Raw genomic sequence first — 22,772 nt, 5'->3', positions numbered from 1 at the left:
GGGCAGGTACTGGATATGGTCCACTGTAACCCCTCTAGGCCACCAATTAGCTCTTACTCTTAGGACCTCAGCTTGGGGGGGGGGGAGGTTGAGGACCATGACACAATCCAACAAGGGCACGGGAATGGTAAACCTGCAGCCAATCTTTCACCAGTTCAACCGGAAGAGTTTGCAGCCAGTCTTTCACCACATGAATGGGAAGAGTGACTGAGAGTTTACCTGTTGAACCTCGATTATTTTCTTGCATACTTTTGCATCCAACCATGCCAAATGCTTTCACAATTTCTCTCGCATACTTTTGCTAAGTAATGAAGATTCTGTCTTGCTCTTTCCAAACCTCAATCCCCAAATAAAACTATATAAGCTACCATTTCAAACTTTGAATTCAACATCTCTTAATCATTGTCCTCAATGCGGATGACCTCATTATGTCAGGGAACCATAAAGAGAAGATCTAACACACACGGAGAAAGCATCCCTACCTGCTAGTACCATGCTCGAAAGGGCTTTTAAAAAGACCAACACTTATAAAAAAGCATCTCTACCCACTAGTACCATGCTCAAGGGGCTTGGTTTTCAGCTTGTACAAAGCCTTTTAGAGTTTGCACACTTTGTTTTTCTAAACCAGGTGGGTGGCTATGCCATTTAAATCCCCTCCTTGAGATAGCCATTTGAAAATGGTGACCCACGATCATGTACCTACCCTACTTTATGAAAATATAAAAAAATTACGCTTGGCGGGCTTTTAGAAAGACCAATACTTACAAAGAAAGCATCTTTACCTAGTTTTTAGCTATACAAAGCCTTCCAAAGTTTGCTCACTTTGCTTTTTTGAATTGGGTAACTCAAACCCGAGTGGCTATGCCAGATAAACCTCCTCCTTATTGAGATAGCCATTGAAAAATGATGACCTGTTTATAATACTGGCTACTTATCATGAGCCGCCAAGGCTATTACTGTACAAATAGTGGTTAATCTAGCTATGGGGATGAATGCCTCTTGAAAGTCAAACCCTTCAACCTGTGTAAAACCCTTCACCGTGAAAATTATATTTTCCAATGTACTATCATGCTTGTACTATTTGACCTTTCAAACCCACTTGGTGCCAATTACTTTTCATTTTTTTATAGAACAACCCATAAGTGTGGTTTCTCATATCCTAAGTGTGGTTTCTCATAATTGTCATACTCTAACTATAGGGATCCCCTCTAATTTGGATGTACTAATGGGAGCCTCTCTATCTAGTAGGGCGGGAAAAGTTTGGTGTGCCCTTTGGTTTGTAATGCCTTAACTTTCTTCACCTCACTGGTTAACATATTGCTAGGCTAGCTAAGCCTATGTTGGCTGATTTGAAACGAAGTCTGACTTGGAATCTCAAGCTTTTGGTCATTGTAGACTTTTCTAAGGTCCTTCTACTTGCTAAGGGGAAGGAGTTACCTAGTTGGGATCAAGTCTTTTCCAATGCTCTTGCTTCTCTGTCTGCTTGAATTCCTCTTCACATACATTGGGTGACTAGAACCAACAGATAGGCAATAACATGCTTGTAGGGAACTCTCTCCTACAATACAATGTTTGTTGGACTCTTGTGATAAAAACTACTCTTGCCTAGAAAGCTGCCGAGCGATGGAATAGAGCCGGTTGTCCTTTTTTAAAGATTGTGGGATGAGGATTGCTTTTGTTGGTTTTATCTCTTCTAGCTCAAAAGAAAAAATTTCTAGATATGAAGGTCTTGGAAATTCTTCTTCAAGCAAAGTGCTCCTGTGAATAATCACAGGAGTACTGCCATGAGTATTGGCTGAAGGACTAGTCATAAATTGGGTTGTCCCCTTTGATAAGTCCTTCAACTAAGAATATCTACTCTTTGGCTGAAGGACTAGTCATAAATTGGGTTGTCCCTTTCGATAAGAGCTTATCGGAAGAAGGACTAGTCATAAATTGGGTTGTCTCTTTTGATAAGAGTATTGCCATGATAATTGGAAGGAGGACTGGTCATAAATTGGGTTGTCCCCTTTGATAAGCCCTTCAACTAAGACTATCTACACTTTGCTGCTTGACTTGGACAGAAGGTTGAACAAATAATGAAGGCTGCAGCTACCTTCCAAGAGTTGATCTTCTAAGCTTGAAGAGCTGATGACAGCCAAGATCCTTTACGTGTTCAGAGAATGCATTGCTGGAGCCCTGTTTTACAAGGATTCTTTTGTGGGAGTTAATGAAGACATGCTTTTTGGAGTTGTCCAGCTATTATATCAGCACATGCGGCATGCTTCTATTGCAACACTGTCAAGTATATACTGGCAGATGGGTCAACCCTTTGCCAGATTGACCCGCTTCCTCTCAAAGAAGATACTGCACAAATTTCAGATTTGAAACAACATCCACATCGTACCAAACATACAAATGGCTGAAACTCTCTCACCAGTAATCTGCACAAGAACAAGACCCATCTTGCATGCGGTGGAATTGACAGGCATCATTTATGATTATTTGTCGATGGCAAACCTTAGAGATCAGTTTTGAAAACAAGTGACAATGAGAGCACATTCGAACACTTTTGGCAATAAAAAGAGTTGTCCCAGGACCTGTGCTCATAAATCCACAAGCTATGGCCAACTTTTCAGTGTGGTGGCAGGCGCCGTGGTCCTTGCTCTCCTCATCCAAATCATTCAGCCCTTGCTTTGATATAAGATCAAAGCCAGCATCCTCAATTAGCCTATTCAACCTTTGCAACTGCAAATAGATGTCTTCTGCTTGAGGGTGTGATCGATCCTCAACCAAAAACTCATTAACCTTGCCATTGACTTCAATATAGCTGCTATCTTGCTGCTTCATCAGGCCCTTGCATTTCATTCTAGCTAGAACTCTTTCTGCATCACTGTCCCTGCCAGCAGCCACATACATATTGGATAGAATGACGTAAGGTGCAGAACATTCTGGATACATCTCAAAAACATGATTCGCAGCACATTCTCCTCGCTCTAAATCAGCCTGGCTACTACAAGCACCAAGCAACATCATCCAGGATATAAGGCTTGGTTGAACTGGCATCTTGTTGATGAGCTCCTCCACCTCATCTAACCTTCCTGCCCTCCCAAATAGATCAACTACACAGTCATAATGCTCTCCAGCCGGTTTCACACCATAGACTTTGCTCATGGAATCCAAACAACGATTGGCATCATCAACAAGGCCAGCATGACTGCAAGCAGAAAGAATAATTTTGAAGGTGACTTGGTTTGGCAGCACACCCTCCCTCTTCATCCGACGAAGCATTGGGAGAACTTCTTTGCCATGCCCATGTTGAGCATATGCTGCAATCATGCTGCTCCATGAAACTACATTACGTCGAGATATTCTTTCAAAAACATTCCGTGCAAGCTCCACATTGCCACACTTGCTATACATGTTGATGACAGCATTGCCCACCACTATGTCTGTGTGGTGGCCACGTCGCACAACTTCGTCATGCATCCACTTGCCTTCAATCAGGGCTCCTTGGCTCGCACATGCTGAGAACATGCTGATGAAAGTGACCTTGTTCGGATCCACTCCTTTCTGCAACATCAGGTCAAAGAGCTCAAGCGCCTCCTGTCCATGCCCATGCTGAGCATATGCTGAAATCATGGCATTCCATGATACCACATTACGCTCAGGCATTTCGTCAAACATCCTTCGCGCATTGCTTGGGCTGGCACACTTACCATACATGTTCAAGATTGCAGTTGCCACAACAACATCTGAGTCAAATCCGCTATGTTTAATACGGGCGTGTATCTGTTTGGCTTTGTCTAGAACTTCTTTGCTGGCATATGCATCAAGAATACTAACAAACGTTATTTTGTTTGGCGCAACTCCCTCCCGTTGCATTTGTTCAAAAAGTTGAAGAGCCTCCTTGCTATGCCCATGCTGTGCATATCCTGCCATCATGGTGGTCCATGACACCACGTTCTGTTCTGGCATCTCCTCAAATATCTTCAAAGCAGTTTCCATGTCGCCACACTTGCCATACATATTGACTAAGGCTGTCAAAACCATATTATCTGATTCAAAAGGGCTGCCCAAAAGGCAGCTGTGTACTTGTTTCCCATTGGCTAGTGCAGTCTGGCTGGCGCACGCATCAAGAATGATAAGAACTGTTGCTCTGTTTGGTGCCACACCTTCCTGTTGCATGCGGTTCCAAAGCCATAATGCTTCTTTGCCATGATCATGTTGTGAATACGCTGTGATCATGGATGACCAAGAGATCACACTTCTCTCTGACATCTTGTCAAACACCCTCCATGCATCCTTGAAACATTCACATCTCCCATATAAGTTGACAAGGGAATTCTCTACAGCTTCAACTGGCTCACATTCACTGCCTACAATGCAGGCGTGGATACATTTACCCTGTTCTAATGCCTCTTGGCCAGCGCAAGCAGAAAGTATGCTACTGAAGATGTACTCATCAGCCACCATTCCTTCCACACGCAATTGATCGTAGAGCTGAAGAGCCAGATTCCATTCGGCGTTTCGGGTGTATGCAGAGGCCATGAAGTTCCACGAGTATTGGTCATGTTGAGGCATTTTCGCAAACCACATGTGGGCATCATCAACGGCACCGCACTTGCCGTACATCTGCAAGAGCAGGTTTCCCAGGAAAACGTTATGCCCAAGCTCACATTTGATGATGTGGGCATGGACAAGATGGCCTCGGGGCAAGGCGCGAGCATTTCCACAGGACCGCAAGAGGGCAGCTAGGGAGGCAAAGTCAGCATGGAAAAATGGTGGGTTTAATTTATTCAGGGCCTCTGAAAGGAGTTCTTGTTTTGCGATGGGATCGTCTGTGTGCGCGCCCAAATGGGTCTCTTGATGTTCTGAGCTTTCGACGAGACTTTGTAAGATTTGGAAAGCAGGGTGTTCCGCTGTCGTACCTTGTCGCGCATGTGTAGAGAAGCCGTCCTGCAGACTCACAGCAGCGACAGAGCCATGCTTCACTGAGAGCTTGCCGTGTCGAGCAACAGACACCCCTCCTGCCGGACAGCAAGGCCAGGGCATGGTGGCCCCCAGCCATCTGATCATGCTCTTCAATGATCATCCTACAGTTAAATAACCAGCATGCACCCACCAGGATGATGGACCATATATCAACATGACATGATGATGAGGTGATGACATGGTAAGTGCTCAAAAAAACATATTTTTCAACCAATCAAAATAAAGGCAACTCTTAAATCTATCCGGTTTTTGTTTCCGAAATCTCTACTCTATGCTGGTTTTATAACTAAAATATATGAAAAATCATTCCTTAAAATAAGGGTACTTAAAATCTTAGCCATTTTTTTTTAATTCCGGCCAGTAAAAATTCGCTAGAATGCCATTTTTTCGAGCGCACATGTTGATGATACACATGAGGTAATGACATGGTATGATAATAATAGACATCCATGCATGTGACATGACAATGATGACACCATTGTCCCATCTAGTTCTTTATAGGATCATCATGTATGTGTGCATATGTTTTACAGTATTACATACTTTCCATCACTATTGTTACAAAACGACATGAACTGATGCCTCTGCCCTCCTGACCACTCTCTCATACCATAGAAGGAGATGGAACACCTCATTCACAGTTTTTGATGTTCTTCTTGCACTTGTCATCGTGGCAGCCATCTAACCATCCTTGGCAGCAAGTTACCTTGTTGTTTAGAGGTGTTCGACGTATAGCCCACATTGATTCGTGTATACATTGTCAACAATTTCCTGCACCTCTTCTTCAGTTGTTGCAAATCCTTCTTTATTGTGCTGACCACTTGTGTAGCTATAGGAATAGGGGATGGAAAGTTTAACCTCCTACCCTTTTTCTTGCATGGTTGGTTTTCTGTGGCATACTCCAAACAATGCAATGAGTTGTCATCCTCAAGGTTTATAATTGTTGGTTTTTGACACCGACTAACTATAATGTTATCACCAATATAGTTTGACTACATGTGCATTGGTGTGCCAGTCTCACTACTTCTCCCACCAATTTGCTAGTGGTTGATGGGCTTGGAGCTTTTGATGATCTAGCCTTCTCCGTTAACTTTATTATTGTAGGGCCTGCTCCATGATATTTGCCTTGTGTGAGGGCATGCTTCTTTGTGGATTCCAAGAGGGCATTAGCAAGATCTGAAATAGCAACGTCATATAAACTAATGGTTCCCTTGAAACCTCTCCTGCCAACCAACTTGCATGTTTTTTTAAAGCTAGATTGGTGGTTGGCATGTATAACAAAGTGGCATCATTCCACATCCTATAACAAAAGATCAAGTAAACATATGAGGATCCAAAGTGTAAGCTCCATCCACATCCTATAACAAAAGATTAAGTTAACATATGAGAATCCAAATGTTGAAAAAATGCATGATTTACGATGGCTATGGAGTGTGCGAGGGTTGCAAGAGAGAGCTAAGGTGGATAAAAGATGAAGGAAGACATCATTAGAGCATGATATTAACATTAATAAAATTGATCAAGATATAAGTTAAGACTAATCAATACATCATGTTTTTGCATTATGAGAATGAGCTTGTTATATCCATTTGTAGCTCTCATAAAGCTCTCCTTCACGTGTTCTATGCACACTTGTGCCATCCATGTGTTCCTAAATGCTCACATGCCTTGTGCACCCTTGCACCTTCCATGTGCCTACTTTTTGACCTTTGACTACCTTTTACATTCATCCATTCACATCTCCTAATAACCTTAGCTTGCATCCATTTCAATTTCATAGCATCCTAATCTTCTTCTACCTTATTCCCACATACATGTGCCCCATACATGACATGACAGGCACCATATTTCAACATCTCCCCTTGGTGCCCAAATGGATCTCATCCCAAGAAGGTAATGTGACATACATAGACATGGCATTTTCCCCCCCCTTAATGGAGGCATCATGGACATGAACATAGACATCATTACATCCACTCACATATAGGCATATCTTGACCAAGGGTTGCCCAATCCCAAGGTTGACATAGACAACAATATAAGACATGATATAAAACATCATCTCATACATCATTACACCCAGAAAAGTGTTCTTGTGGAGTATCGTCATGAGTTGCTTCCATCATCAAGTTGCTTTGTTGCTTCTCCTTGAACCAACAATTCTTCTCAAGATGGCCTACCTTGCCACATGCATCACATACACGCTTGGGCGTGTTTTGATGACGACATTGGGCCATTACGTGTTGTGTACCTTTTAGTTTCTTATCTTCTTCAAACAAATAGAATTCAACATCTTCAAGAGTAAGATTTGGAAGGTTAGTAAAAGTTGTTATCATGGAAGAAAACTCTTGAGCCATGCTTTTGATTAAGATCGTAATTGCATCTTTCTCATCCACGGGTGCCTTGGTACCTACAAGTGGTACCTACAAGTTGCATCATAATGCTCTTCATCTTACCTACATGCTCCATTACGTGTTGTGTACCTTTTAGTTTCTTATCTTCTTCAAACAAATAGAATTCAACATCTTCAAGAGTAAGATTTGGAAGGTTAGTAAAAGTTGTTATCATGGAAGAAAACTCTTGAGCCATGCTTTTGATTAAGATCGTAATTGCATCTTTCTCATCCACGGGTGCCTTGGTACCTACAAGTGGTACCTACAAGTTGCATCATAATGCTCTTCATCTTTCTCATCCACGGGTGCCTTGGTACCTACAAGTTGCATCATAATGCTCTTCATCTTACCTACATGCTCCACAAATGAGTCTTTGAACTCCATATCAAGCCCATAAAACTATATTTTTAGATTTGGTCTCTGCCACTGCCACCACTGACAGTGTAGAGAAAGCCAATTTCGCACATGACGGCTATGCTTTAATAGTCACATGCAGTGATTTGCCTCATTTGCCCTTATTAGATGCTAATTTATACCTTTAGTCTAAATCAAGATTGTCAATTGTGCTATGCCTGACATTGATCCTAGTGATGATGTGATCAGTTCTTAGTCGATTATGCTTTATATCAATTGTCAGCATAGTTATCTCTATGGCCGTTGCATTTGAGGGGGTGTTAAATTTGCAGCAATGTGATGAACTATGATGAATCAAATGCTAGAATCAACACCATTAACAAAGAGATTAAATGATAATTAAGACGTGATTAGTGAGCAATTAATTGATAGCTTAATGTAGGCATGGATAATCAAAAACCAACAAATTCTCATTAGGCCAATGCCTCAATTTATAGAGTTTACATACAGGCATCCAATCCCACTGATTTCTCCTTGATTCACTCCACCTCATAGTCCTTGACACTCTCTCTCTCTCTCTATGTGTCCAAGGCTACTACAAGTGCCCGTGACCTTAACTAAAGTGCTCACACATACATCTACCACATGGCCTACATCATCGGTGGCTTAGAGGTGGTTTTACTTTGTTGGGGCAGGTTACATTGGGTTGTGGGGTTTCTCTCTCTCTCTCTCTCTCTCTCTCAGAAAAAATGATCTGACTCCACTTCCTTAGGAGCCTCCATGAAGTTTGCCGATGTCGTTCCTTCTCCACTGGGTTTGCTGTAGCAGTCTCTTGCCATGTATCCTGGCTTTCCACAGTTGTGGCAAGTGAAGGTCCTTCCTCCTACTCTGCCTCTTCCTCGTCCTCATCCTCGAGAGAATCCTCCTCGGGTGAAGAATGCTTTTTCTTCTCCTGCTGTTAAGTCCAGCCATTTCTTCTCTTTGCCTCTCGTCTCTTGCTCTAGTAGAGCTTCTTCTATCTCGTGTAGCTTCAATTCAGGTACATTCTTTAGTGTTGCTACAATGGTTTTATATTCACCTTTCTCCACACTCTTCTCAGAAGCACTGCTAGTGCCTCATCATCTTCTACCTTTTTGCCAATAACTGCCAGTTGTTGCTTAATACATTTATATCTGTTCAAGTGTGTGATAAAGGTTCACTTTCCTTCATATCCAATTTGTAGAATTGCATTAACAGATTTATCTTTGAATTTTTAGCTTGTGTGCCAAATAATTTATTGAGTTCATCCCATGCATCTTTTGCCCACTGTATCCCTATGATGTATCCCTATGATGTGATGAATGATTTCGTCAATTAAACTGAGTGCGATAAGTCCTAATGCTTTCTCATTCCTGCTCTTCCACTCATTTTCCCCTCTCACCTCTGGGCATTCATCTCTTCCCTCAACTAGCCCCCACAGATTTTTCCTCATGAGCAAATACATGGTTTTTGTCTGCCTTGTGTAAAACTGCTCCCCATTAAATTTAGCTATCTCTTGTGCCGTACTCATGATGACAATGAAGGGGGTCTTACCTCTTGATCCAATTTCAAGATTCAAGGGCAGTGTCTACCCTTTTACAACTCAATCTAGTGTTTAGGAGATGATTACAATAGATTTATCAGCATAAAATCGCCACTAGAAATTACATTAAACCAAGGGTAACAAATTTGTACGGAATGGTTGGAGTATCAAACCATCTCCGAATTGTAATATGAAGTTATAGGGATTTGTATCAGATACCTAATGGTTAATTTGAACCCTCAATTGCACCAAAAAATAGTGATTAGTACTTGATTAATCACTAATTAGCAAATTAATCCTCTGTTTTGTGTGCAAAAAACAGAGTATGCAGGGAGTCCAGATCTGAGGCCTTAGAGTTCAAATGAGCTCAAATCCTTTCAATGCCATCAATAGCAATTAGTCTAGTAGAGGATTAAGCCAAGAAACACAAGATTTGACCAAACATTGAATGCTTAATCTCTGTTTTACCAAAGTCACCTGCAGATTTGATGAAGAGCTTGGATCTCACTATAGACTTGATCAAATCGAAATCTGTCTTCACCAGCTTGTAGAGCACCCTTGAAAACCCCTAGGGCCAAGAGGAATTAGAGCAATTTAATCTGGAGTAGATAAGATCTCATTTTTTCTCAGAAAAAAGGTGCCTGCAGATTCGCGATTTTCAGCAGCTTGCGTTGGCGGTTTGTAGGTTTGTCTTGATGGGCTGAAGCACAAGGGTGATAGCTATGTGTGGCTAAAGTGGTTTGGGCGAATTTGATGTATGTAGGGAGATAGAGCTCCTCCACCAGCTGGGGGTATAGAGGGTTTGTTGAAAAAGAGGTAAAAATCTAATTATCTACTAATCTTAATTAGCCAAGTGATTAGCAAGATAATGGGCTCATAAACTTGATGGATTCTAGGCTAGGCTCTGATACCATATTAAATTTGCAACAATGTGATGAGCTATGGTGGATCAAATGCTAGAATTAACATCATTAACAAAGAGATTAGATGATAATTAAGACGTGATTAGTGAGCAATTAACTGATAGCTTAATGTAGGCATGGATAATCAAAACCAGCAAATTCTCATTAGGCCAATGCCTCAATTTATAGAGTTTACATCCAAGCATCCAATCCCACTAATTTCTCCTTGATTCACTCCATCTCTTTTGCTTGATTCTCTCCACCTCTCCCAGAATATCTCCACACCTCTTAAATCTCCTCATGCTACCCTTTATTCTCTCCCAGTAGATACTTCTCACCTTTTCATAGGTTCTCTCACATTTACAGATTCTCTTTTACAGCCTCTTGCCAAGGGCTTGTTCCCGCACACACCCTATTCACTTGTATATTTCAACAGGGGGGGACATAAGCTGTGTATTGTTGTTGGTGATATATGTGGTCACTTATGCATTTGACCTCTCAGTTGTGCTATCTCTTGGAGACATACTTGTATACAGTGATGTTTACTTGAGATGTATTACTTTCTTTCCCAGTTCCTTGTTCAAGTTGCCTCACCTTTGCAGCTTAATTACATGGATACTAATGGAGTCATACTGTCACATTGTCTTCAACTTGGTTGCCTTTTCACTATGCATAATTTAGGGTGCCTTTACTGTAACATCAATATATGTGGGATTACACATCTTTTTTATTTTGCCATACTAAGAGGTTGCTTTATGCTCTCATGGTCTGACTGGATGTATGCCATGTTGCCCCCAGTTGGCAGATTGTTAATATCAGCACTTTCTTGGTCAGGTTTACTAAATAAGCCAAATCTGACCTGCTGATTCTACCTTGCTGGCTTGCCCGTTGACACATGTTATTTTTTAGATGTATTGGCATTCAGTAGACCTTGATAGCTTCTACATTGTTGTTGTCCATAGTGCTCACATCCTCTACTTATTGTTGACTGCTTGCTTTGGCTCTGAATCAACACTCTTCTAACAATCAATCAGATTCAGTAGCCCCACTTTTCCATATTGCTCCAGGTCAGTCACACTTGATCATGATGCCATGGATGATGCATTAATTGAGGAGAATGCAGCCATTGTGATTCCTTTTTGCTGACAAAGGACATGCGCTGCCTCTAGACGTGCATCTTCTTTTGCTGATACTGCCCTTATTGCTTCCGCATTAAGTGAGGAGCCATCTTCCCCTTTTTATGCTTTGGAGGATGATAATCGGGTTATAGCTTCTGAACCAGCCTTCTACTACTGCTGTGTTGACATTCAACTGATTCAACAAACATTAGCCTTAATGATTTGCTTGTGGTGTATAGCTTGCATTTGCAATTGTAGATTATGGGTTTTTGCATTACTTTTTGGGTATCTAGTTTATACCAATTGAGGGGGACCTTCAGCTATCTCACATATGCTTTCTGATGCTGCCCTATATCAGCAAACTATTGGATACCTTATTATCTATGCAATACCCGTCTCTTTTGTTCAGTATGCGCAGTGTCACAATTGACTAGATTTCAGCATTGTCCTAGCACTTGGCATTGGCAACATTAGGTGTTCTTTATTATGCTTGTTTGCCTAACAGTTTCTGGGCATGATGTTCCGACACTAACAATGGTAATTTTTTTGAAAGTAGCCACTTCATGTTGTGAATTTAAGTACAACAACATTCATAGCTATTCAGAAATGTGTATGGCTCTGCCATCTATTAGTAGCTCTCGGTGTTAAACAACCATCTGCTACCACCATTAGCAGCTCTTGGTATTAAACAATCGTCTTCTACCACCATTTTCATTTATAGTCAAAATAGATATGCAGTCGCGCTTGGATTTTGGAATTTTTATGCATGGACATGGCACATTCAAGTGCATTTCATAGTGTCAGGAAAAGGCTCCATGCAAGAGAGATTGCCTTAATTTCTGTGCTTATATAGGCCAATGTGGCATATGGGTTTACTCAATTTTTGCTACACCCTATACACGTTCACACCATTCACTTCAGGGGGTTTTGTTAGCCTAACAGTCTCTGGTTGCTATGTACTTCATCTCTTAGTTTGACGTATTCAATGTGATGAGTTCTTCAAACAAGAAATCCAAGATCTAGCATTTGAGCATGTATCTTAAAGGGTCAACTGCACATTGGTTCTTGTCGAAAAAGATTTTGGGCCCTCTCGTGAGCATATGGATGAATTTAAAACAAAGTTTTATGCATAATTTTTACCTCCTAATACCATGATATTCTCAAAAGAAGTGGGATTTAGTGAGTCAATAAGATAAGAAAACTGTCCATGCATAATTTTTACCTCCTAATACCATGATATTCACAAAAGAAGTGGGATTGAGTGAGTTAGAAAGATAAGAAAACTATCCATGCATATATGGAAAAAATTTGGAAGATACTTTTGGCCTTCATGCCAACTGATGGAGGAGAAAGAAAAGGAAATTTGGAAGATACTTTTGGCCTTCATGCCAACTGATGGAGGAGAAAGAAAAGGAAATTTGGAAGATACTTTTGGCCTTCATGGAAAGAAAAGGAAATTTGAGTCGAGATTTCACTATCTACGCAAAGCAAACTATGCAAAATCTTATTTTTGTCGATTTTCACATGGAGCAATTACAAAAGAGAAGTTGATGCAATCTACTAAGTATGGGTACACAAAAAAAGGAGAGGACATATCTATCCAACAACCATAAAAACATGATGCAAATGAGGCCAGAAGGGGCCCAAAAGCTGAAAGCAACCTTAAGAATGATGAAAAACAGGTAGAGGGAGAGGAGACACACACACAAGAGCAAACCCTAATGTATATTGCAAACCCTAACCATAGAGGGAAGCCATCTCCCTTCTCACACAATGCATAAAGCCATCATCCATAATCACACACTATGTCCACACACTCCTAACCCTAGCTATTGTCCACACTATGACCAGCTGGACGCGGTCATTTATGTCTCACATATGCTGCTACCTAACATGCCAGCACATAGTGCAACTGGCACAAGCTGACATCGAGCTTGAATCTCAATAGCCCCTCTCAAGCTCATGATGTACTGCCATAGATGAAGATGTAGATGAGCTTGGGCTATCAAAGCTCTCAACACTCCCCCTCAAGCTCATCCCACGTACTCCCAACATAGTACAGAAGTACTCAAACTTCTCCCTGCTAAGTGGCTTTGTAAAGATGTCGGACACCTGCTCTTCAATCTTCACATACTGTAAATCCACTGTACCATCCAACACTTTCTCTTTGACAAAATGATAATGGACCTCTATGTGGTTGGTCTGCGCATGAAAAACTGGATTCTTGGCCAACTGTATGCTGCTTATGGTGTCACGATGAATGACAACCTTGCCATCAATAGGCTCACCCAAATAAGCCAAGAGACTCTTTAACCATGCTCCTTCACATGTAGCAATGGCTGCACCCCTGTATTCAGCCTCTGTACTAGATAAAGCAACAATAGGTTGCTTCTTGCTACTCCAACTCACCACTGCACTTCCAAATGTAAAGGCATAATCACTAGTAGACCTCCTATCATACGAGCTACCTACCATGTACATCCAAGCCTTTACCATGCTCATAAAGAAGACCATAATGTGCAGTGGTCTTTACATATCGCATAATGTGTCTCAGTGCATCCAAATGAGGTTTTCTGGGGCTCTGCAAATTGGCTTACTAGCCCCACAGCATAACTGAGATCCGGGCGTGTGATAGTCATGTAAATAAGACTGCCAACCATCTTTCTATACATAGATGGATCATCCAACTCTTCACCAAAATCAGCCCTCAGCTTTACATTCTGCTCCAAAGGTGTACTCATTGGCTTACACCCTGTCATCCCATATTTTGCCAACATATCCAATGCATATTGGCGTTGCACTAACCATGTACCTGCATGGTCTTTGATCACTTCAACCCCAAGAAAATATCTCAATTCACCCAAGTCTTTCATGTCAAACTGCCCACTCAATGCCTTCTTAACATGCATAACATCTGTAGCATGATCTCCTATGATGACAATCAAGTCATCCACATAGATGACAAGTAAGATAATCCCATGATTTGTTTTCTTCACAAAGAGTGAAGAATCTGCTGAAGAAACCTAAAATCCAAGGGAGATAAGATATCGGCTTATCTTATCACTCCAAGCACGAGGTGCTTGCTTCAAACCATATAATGCTTTCTTTAATCTGCATACATGACTGGGATACCTTGGGTGTACATATCCTTCTGGCTGTGCCATATAAACTTCATCTTGTAAATCACCATTTAGAAATGCATTTTTCACATCCATTTGATGCATTTCCCAACCATTTGCTGCAGCCATAGCAATGACTACTCTCACTGTTCCCATCTTTGTAACTGGACTAAATGTTTCATCATAGTCCAAGCCTTGGGTTTGTGCATAACCCTTAGCTACCAATCGTGCTTTATGTCGCTTAATGGAACCATCTGATTTGCATTTCACCTTATGTTGCTTAATGGAACCATCTGATTTGCATTTCACCTTATAAACCCATTTGCAACCAATGTCATTTTTGCCTTGTGGTAAGGCAACCAAATCCCATGTTTCATTGTGAACCAATGCGTCCATCTCAACATCCATTGCCTTCTCCCATACATGCTTCCTCCCAATAGCTTCTGTATAGCATGTAGGTTCCACATGCTTCACCAAAGAGGTCATATATGCATAATGCATAGCAAAGTCACGATATGTCAACCTATCAACTGGATACCTGACCCTTTGGGATCTCTGCAATGCATGCGGATCACTCTGAACACCTGTCACTCTAGCATGTGGAGGCACATATCTATCCTGCCTTGCACCAGGTGTGCGTAAAACTGGTATGCCAAGTTCCTCATCCAAACTTTCCGAACTTGACGACTCATAACCTATAATGCCAATTCCTTCAACCTTCTTTTTCCCTTTATCCACAGCACTACTCCCAGTGCTCACGCTCTCATGTCTCAAGCATCCTGAATGACCATGGACGTATAGTGCTACTCTCAGACTCTGCTGGCCCAAACATAGAAATAGAACTTGCTTGTGGCAAGTTCACATGCACATAAGCATCAATGGAATCAATGACACCCTCCTCGTTTACCTTGTACCAACTAGCAAGTTCATCAAACACCACATCTCGTGAGATAACCACTTGCCTAGTTTGTGGATTGTAACATTTATATGCCTTGCGATCTTGTGCATACCCAACAAACACACACTTTTCTGCCTTAGGATCCAACTTCCTCCTTCTCTCGTCACGCACATGTACATAAGCCATGCAACCAAACACTTTGAGATGTCCAATGTCTGGCCTAAAACCTGTAAGCCGCATCTCTGGCGTACTTCCATGTATGGCTACTGTGGGTGTCTTATTACGTACATACACCGCGGTGGCACATGCTTCTGCCCAATAATAGTCTGGCATGCTCTTTTCATTGAGCATTGCCCTGGCCACATCACAAATGACTCTATTCTTCCTCTTAGCAACACCATTTTGCTGAGGTGTGTACCTACAAGTGCCTTCTAATGCCATGCTTTCTCAAGAAATTCTCAAAAGCATGTGAGATGTATTCACCACCTCCATCTGTCCCCTCAAACATTTTATCCAAAAGCCATATTGCTTCTCTGCAAAAGCTTTGAAGTCCATAAACTTTCCCAACACTTCACTTTTCTCTCTGAGAAAGTAAATCCAAGTCATTCTACTGAAATCATCAATGAATGTCACATAATACAAGCTCCCTTTAATGGATGGGTTTTGTGCAGGACCCCATACATCGCTATGAACTATCTCAAGTTGCCTGCTACTCATGTTGCCTTCTTTAGGAAATGGCAACCTTGCTTGCTTTCCAAACTGGCAAGCATCACAGACATGCATATTCCCATCATACTTGAATCTAGGCAGCCCACTAACAATGTCTCTTGCCTGTATGTTCTGCCTATATGTTCTTTAACCTTTGTATGTTCACATGTCCAATCGTTTTATGCCACATGTCAATGTCCTATATACCACATTTCGGCTTTTAAAGAACATGGTTGATTTCAACTCAGGAATCCCAGCATCCAACTTAAATAACCTGCCTTCTTTCTTGCCTTTAGCAATGACTCTACATCCATTTTTGAAATCCTCAACGAAGCAACCATGCTCGTTGAAACGAACCTGTAAACCCTGTTCCACCATTTGACCAACTGAGGCCAAACTTTTTGTAATAGAAGGCACATCTGCCACCATAGACTTTGTTTCACCATTGTGCATAACCAATGGTACACTTCCAACATGTGTGATAGCATGTTGGGTATCATCTCCTGTTTTCACATAGCCTTTCACATCCATGGTCTATCTCAACCTCATCATCATCTTCCTTTGCTTGTCTTCTTGTGCCACCTCTTTTGGGGTCTTCTTTCTTGGCCTCCACACAGTTTCGTCTTCTTTTCAGGCCTTCATTGTTAGCGCCCTTGCAAAGGAGCCCATTCTTTATCTTCTTCTTTGGCCTTGCACTTTTTATGGGTGTGCTTGCTTGATATTTCTACACTACTTTTGTGCATCTTTGATCTGACTTTTTCTCGAGGCGCATTAGATTCATTCAGAGTTTCTTTCTCCCATCTTTCAACATTCGAAGAATTTTGCGATCTTTGTATTAATAACTAAGAAAAAGTCATAAAATGTTAGCTTATCATAATTTTACCATTAAATAATACAGTATTGAAGTGAAAATTTTATCATTAAATAATATAGTATTGAAGTTATAGTCGAATTCTTACTAGATCTTTTATAGGACAAATGATGAAGCTATTTATTGCATCATGAAGATAAACAATGTCTCCATTTTCTATTGGAAACGGCAGTGGCATATTTTTTTTCTCGTAAAGAAGTCATAAGAACACACACATGATCACAAGGAAGTGCGATACCATGAACAAAATTTCTTCTTGGCTCCATTTGTAGAACTATCTCTTTGCCCACTTCCACTTTATTATGAATAAAACCCACAACCTAATCCCTCTCTAATCTTTGAGCCATTTGTGTAATTGACATCATAAGAAAAAACATATCATCTCATATCCCTAAAATCTTGATTTATTACTTTTCATAAAAGTATTTGTATTTAAATAATAATTTATAATATACTTAATACATATATTCATGTAACATATATATATATATATATATATATATATATATATACACATATATATATGTATGTATGTATATATATAAATATATAGATATATGTATATATACTAATATATATATATATATATATATATATATATATATATATATATATATATATATATATATATATATATATATATATATATATATATATATATATATATATATATATATATTAATGCACCCCAAATATTCGGGACGCATTAATACCTCGTATATGGTCATCGGTGACCATAATTAGGGCGCATATATTAATGTGCCCCGAATATGGTCCTTGTCGATGACCATATTCGGGCCACCCCAAATATGGTCATTAAACGACTATATTCAGGGCGGCACCTTGAATATGGTCACCAGCATGACCATATTTAGGTGGCCTTGAATACGGTCACTAGCGATCATATTCGGCTTCCTAGTGACCATATTTGGCTTCCTTGTCGACATCATCCCCTTTGCCTAGCCCGCTCCCCACTTGGCTACCCCCGCTGCCTTCTACCTCCACTCTCTCTCTCTCCCCCCCTTGCCTACCTCCCACGCTCTCTCCCCCCCCCGCCTACCTCCCATGCCCCTCGCATCACTGTCCCCTCAGTGCCTTCTATATGTCTACCTTCTATATATATATTAATGCACCATGAATATTTGGGACACATTAATACCCTAAATATGGTCATCAACGACCATATTCATGGTGCATATATTAATGTGCCTCGAATATTATCACTGAGGACGACCATATTCGGGGCGGCACAAATAACAACCATATTCAGGGCACCTGACCATATTCGAGCCACCTCGAATATAGTACTTTATTAGGTCGTATAATAACTTACAAACACAGATCCCCTTACACACACATTTCCTTTTCCTCTTTTTTTGATTTGTGTTTTTGTTTATTAGATTGTATACTTTACAAACACATATCTCCTTCTCCTCTTTCTTTTTTTAATTTGTGTTCTTGTTTATTAAGATGGAGAACACAACATTTTACATTTTTGTAGAATGTGATCCTGTTGTTAGGAATGTGCAATGTCCTTTTTTATATTTCTAAACCTGACAATAATGTTGAAATTTTATCTACTCAAGTTGGGTTAAAGGTATTTGCAATAAAACCAAAGAAGGACTTATACCAATCCAATCAATGAGACCATATTATATCTTTGATAAAGATATAACAATAGAATTCCTTGTGGTTCCATTAGTAGTGGACTCAAGCAATAATACAATAAGCATTCCAACAAGGAAACCGATTATTGATCTCACAATAGAAGAATCGCCTACATTCTCTAAAGCATGTATAGACACACCCTACTAGAAGAATGTGGTGAAATACTTACTATCTATGGAATCTCATATAGGTGGTCTTCGTAAAATAATATTAGCCTACACACTTATTGAAAAATTGGATGAGATTTCACAAATTTACAATGGCAATGTGGCTTTTAAGCTACCTAAGGTACTTGATCCTTCATCCTCACTAATGCAAGGAATGGAGAAAACATAAGATCGGCATTGTTAGGTAAAACCTGTGGTGGAGAGTCATGTAGGGGGTGGTCAAAAAGCGAGCCAAGTGCAGCGAGCACAAAGCAATGAGTAGAGCTCATGTTCTTGTGAAAGTGAGCAGGTAGGGGCATGGTATGATGTTAAGCGAGCATGAAATGTTAAAGAGAAGAGTGGAACCACAGTGCAATTCTGTAGCAATCAAACAAAGAAGACATGAAATGTTCTAAAATGACCATTGCAATAATTTTTTTTTGAACCAATGGTGCAGATACAAAAAATCACTATTAAAGCCATATTGCTTGGCTCGCTAAAAAGATATTGAATCTATAGTATTCACAATGTTGGAGAGCCATTAGCAAACAAAAGACAATAGACAGGAAAATTTATAAAATATCCAAAACATTTCCAAAACAAGTACTACGGTTCAGCTGGTATGACATGACCCCCATACATATTTCAACTAAAGTGGGTTGCAGGTTCCTAAAGCTGTTGAGGATGACTTCTAATAGACTTAGTTAGCATGTCTTTTACAATTCTCTCAAAAATACAAACTTGATGAATATGCATATTGTTGTTCACATCCTGTCCAAGAATCATTAAGAACACAAAGTATATGTGCTTGCATGCAAGATATGGTCTTTTCTTGGCCACTCTATCTCTGAACTCCACACATGAACACATTGGATTCTTCTGAATAGTGACCTCTATCAGAGATGTGTCTTGGCTCCCATTGGTCAATGGATTAATACTAAATGTTTCCTTTACCCCTTCTATATGTATATGGCTGCCTACAACTTCTGCATGCATATCTAAGGCTGCAGTGATTTGACCAAATGCAGCCTTTGAAATTCCTCGTCGATATGGAAATTGTTTCACCTCCTTGTTTGTCTCGCTAGTGCCTTTTGCAAGCTCCTTTTCTAGAAAGAACTCAAGAGGAATACCAATGTCATATCCTGCTCTAATAAGCTTGCAGGCTTCTTTCACTTGTAACTTGGTACCTTTAGCAATGGGCCAAACACAAGGGACATCCTCTGGTGGATGTAATATTGTCTTTGTAATTTTCCAAGCGTGCCTAACATCTGTATTACAAAAATAGCAATACTTCTCCTTTTTCCAGGAGGATAGTTGACAATCACTCCAAAAACAAGGACTGACATCACCCCCTCGCAACCTTGAGCTACACTTTTTCCCTGATGCCCAGTGGTTGCACTCAACTCGATTCACTGTTGGTATCCTCCGCAAGGCCCACTTTGTATCATGCACATCACTTTCAAGGCTCTCTAAAACTTTGCATTGCTCATCGACCTCTATTGCAGGCTCTAACCTCTCTCTTGTCACATAGTTAAACTCAGGCCTATGGCTAGAGTTGCCAAAGTTTTCTTCTGTCGAGTCGTGTAGTGGCCTTTTGGCTCGAATAGTTTTATTCTCACCCTTGAATTTTACCCTATTTTAAGACATAGGGGTCCCCGCCACTGCATCATCCACTGCTCGTGAGGTAGCTATTGGGGATGGACTTGCTTTCTGTCGAGAAAGAGCTCTCTCAACCAAAAGCTCCAATGTAGGCCCACAACCTGTGTATTTTCCTTCCAAGAAAGCCAGTTGTCTGGCACATTGGAAGTAAGCATTGATTAGATCTGTCACACAAGCATCATAAAGACTAATCTTTTGCCTATACCCCTCCCCTGCCAACGAGCTTGCATGCTTGGTCTCTGACATATTTGTCCTTGGGACAAGAGCATTGACAATAGGCTCTCCATCCTACAAGAGAGTGGTAGAAATTGATTAAAAACAATGCAGTGCACATAAGTAGGAGGCACACAATAATACAATGAATAATCTCTTACAAACATTACCTTTAAAATGAAATGACCCCATCGACTAACCCTATAGTGCCACCAACTCAACCAGCTAAGAAGCTTAGGGATGTTTCTATCAGCTGCCTTGCCAGTTGCCCACCATGCTCGTATCCTGCGAAATTGCTGAAGGGCACTTTCTTTGTTTGGGGCAGTCCTCCACTTCTCACACATCTCCCTGTGCTTTTCTTGATGTGGGCTATAAATGTACCTCTACGTGTGGACACGAAGGTTGTCTTCCCAATGCCATAAACATGACCTTTCCCTTTCAATCATCTCCTTTCCGTCGTTGAAGACACGTCTCACTGCATTCCAGTTAGCGCCAGCCTCATCCGCCATAAACCCAAAAAAATTTGCTACCTTCCCTGTGTGCTCCACCATTACCAAATTCATATTTTCCCAAAACATGACTTGAGCATCCTCATCCTCTTCTCTAAATTCACAAGTTGCTATTGTCAATAGCTCACCAATCCTGCATGCCACAAATGGAAATAGAGTTATATTAAAGACACAAATTAAGCAATGCTCTCTACCGCTTGTAACTTACATGTGGTCATAAACATGTGCTCCCATTGTATGCCATCCAGTATCCACTCGATGCACATGATCAAAGCAGACCCATGCTTGATTAAGATCCCCATTACCATCCTTGTCCATTCGCCGAACAATGTCAATCCCAGAACCAGGTCCAGTAGTAGACATCTTAAAGATAAAGCAACGCTCAGTAGTAGTGGTGGCTTGCAATGGAAATCGAGAACCATGGAAGAACTCAAAATGGTATGTTCTTTTTAGATTAAGAATGGCTTCATATCCTTCACCCAGAGGCCGTGTTGTTTTTCGTGTTTGCATTACCATATGCTTCACCCTGCATTCATAAAGCATACTTAGTGTATTAAAGATGATAATTGCATACTATTCTTTGCTAAATTGCACTTCCTACGCACTTTTTGACATTTATCAAACTTTGCAACTCTTGCGACATCTCCTGTAGCTCCCTCTCTGTCATGAATTCTCCCTGTGCCTTGTCATCATCAGTGAATGCTCTTAGAACCACCTCCCTTGCCACAATCATTTGTACCTTTCTGGGCCCAGCGTTGTGGTCGATGCCCACTGCACGTGCTACAAAGGCCTTGATATTTCGTATCGATGCTCGGCACATTCCCTTGGAAACCATGTGTGTATGTTTGCCATAATGAATAAATAGTCTGCTATGCATTGATTCTTTTGGCATAAAATAATAGACACAGGCAAGACATTCTTTAAGACACATTGGCACATGCTTGTAGAAAAAACACTCAAGGTTCCCGAAGCTCCCAATTGCTAAATTCCCATATTTTGGAGATTTTATCAGCTGCCCATTCCAATGGAGTTTGTTTGGTTGATTCATACGTGTCCTAAAGGAGCAGTGCTCATTCATGCACTGGAAGGTTCCCCCGCAGAAGCTCTTCCTAAGAACAAAAGTTTTATTGGCCCTAGTTTGCGTTTGTGGCTTTGTCCAAATGTTGCCCTCGTATTTTTGCTCCATCCCTTCCATACCTTTCCCACCTTCAAGCTCATATGTACTGAACTCTGGGTACACCTTGGGAAGCTCTTTTACCTTGCCTTTGTAATCACAATCATGGATTAAAGTGTGCAAGACATCAGTAGGAGGTAACATGCGGATTATTTGAAAGCAAGAGACCGCAGTATCAAACTGAACATCTTCCTCTTCCAAATGTTGAAAGCACTTTTCCACAGGAGAGACCTCTATCTCCTCTTGCAATGACCCATGTGCTTGGACATTGATTTCTTCTATCTCTTCAGTGTCCAAGTCACTGTAAAGCACAATGCTCTCTAATTCAATGCGCAATGCAAAACAGAAAATGTCAAAGTCAAAGTTAATGCCACTTACATTGGAGTACTCTTTCGAGAACCGGGAGGAAATATAGTTGAGGGGCCTTGTTCTGGGGTCTCAAAATAATTCTCTGATTTGGCAATATATACAGAGGACAATGAATGCTCCAGGATAAAATATGCCT

General features: G+C 40.7%; 1 protein-coding gene and 1 pseudogene across 2 annotated transcripts; both read right to left on the bottom strand.

Annotated features, from left to right (window-relative positions):
• Nucleotides 1-1,711: 1,711 nt before the first annotated feature.
• On the bottom strand, nucleotides 1,712-5,278 carry LOC147621839 (putative pentatricopeptide repeat-containing protein At3g13770, mitochondrial pseudogene; annotated as a pseudogene). The gene has a single exon (XR_015269605.1). The product of XR_015269605.1 is annotated as a putative pentatricopeptide repeat-containing protein At3g13770, mitochondrial pseudogene (transcript).
• Nucleotides 5,279-20,967: 15,689 nt separating this feature from the next.
• LOC147621838 (uncharacterized) lies at nucleotides 20,968-21,479 on the bottom strand. The gene is made up of 2 exons (XM_086823509.1): nucleotides 21,302-21,479; nucleotides 20,968-21,226 (listed from the first exon to the last, which is right to left on the bottom strand). Exons 1-2 carry the CDS (start codon nucleotides 21,454-21,456, stop codon nucleotides 20,968-20,970), a joined length of 414 nt encoding a protein of 137 aa, XP_086679635.1. The 5' UTR covers nucleotides 21,457-21,479.
• Between the last annotated feature and the right edge of the window lie 1,293 nt (nucleotides 21,480-22,772).

The sequence above is a fragment of the Cibotium barometz genome, chromosome 29 (assembly GCF_041138505.1).
Source record: "Cibotium barometz isolate CiBa-2024 chromosome 29, ASM4113850v1, whole genome shotgun sequence".
NCBI classification, from domain to species: Eukaryota; Viridiplantae; Streptophyta; class Polypodiopsida; order Cyatheales; family Cibotiaceae; genus Cibotium; species Cibotium barometz.
This window is presented reverse-complemented; position numbering and strand designations above follow the sequence as displayed.

Excerpts from the sequence above, each read along its gene's own strand:
- LOC147621838 (XM_086823509.1), bottom strand. The coding sequence starts at position 21,456 with ATGTCTACTACTGGACCTGGTTCTGGGATTGACATTGTTCGGCGAATG. Across the intron at positions 21,227-21,301 it reads GCACATGTTTATGACCACAT|GATTGGTGAGCTATTGACAA; the intron begins GTAAGTTACAAG and ends TGTGGCATGCAG.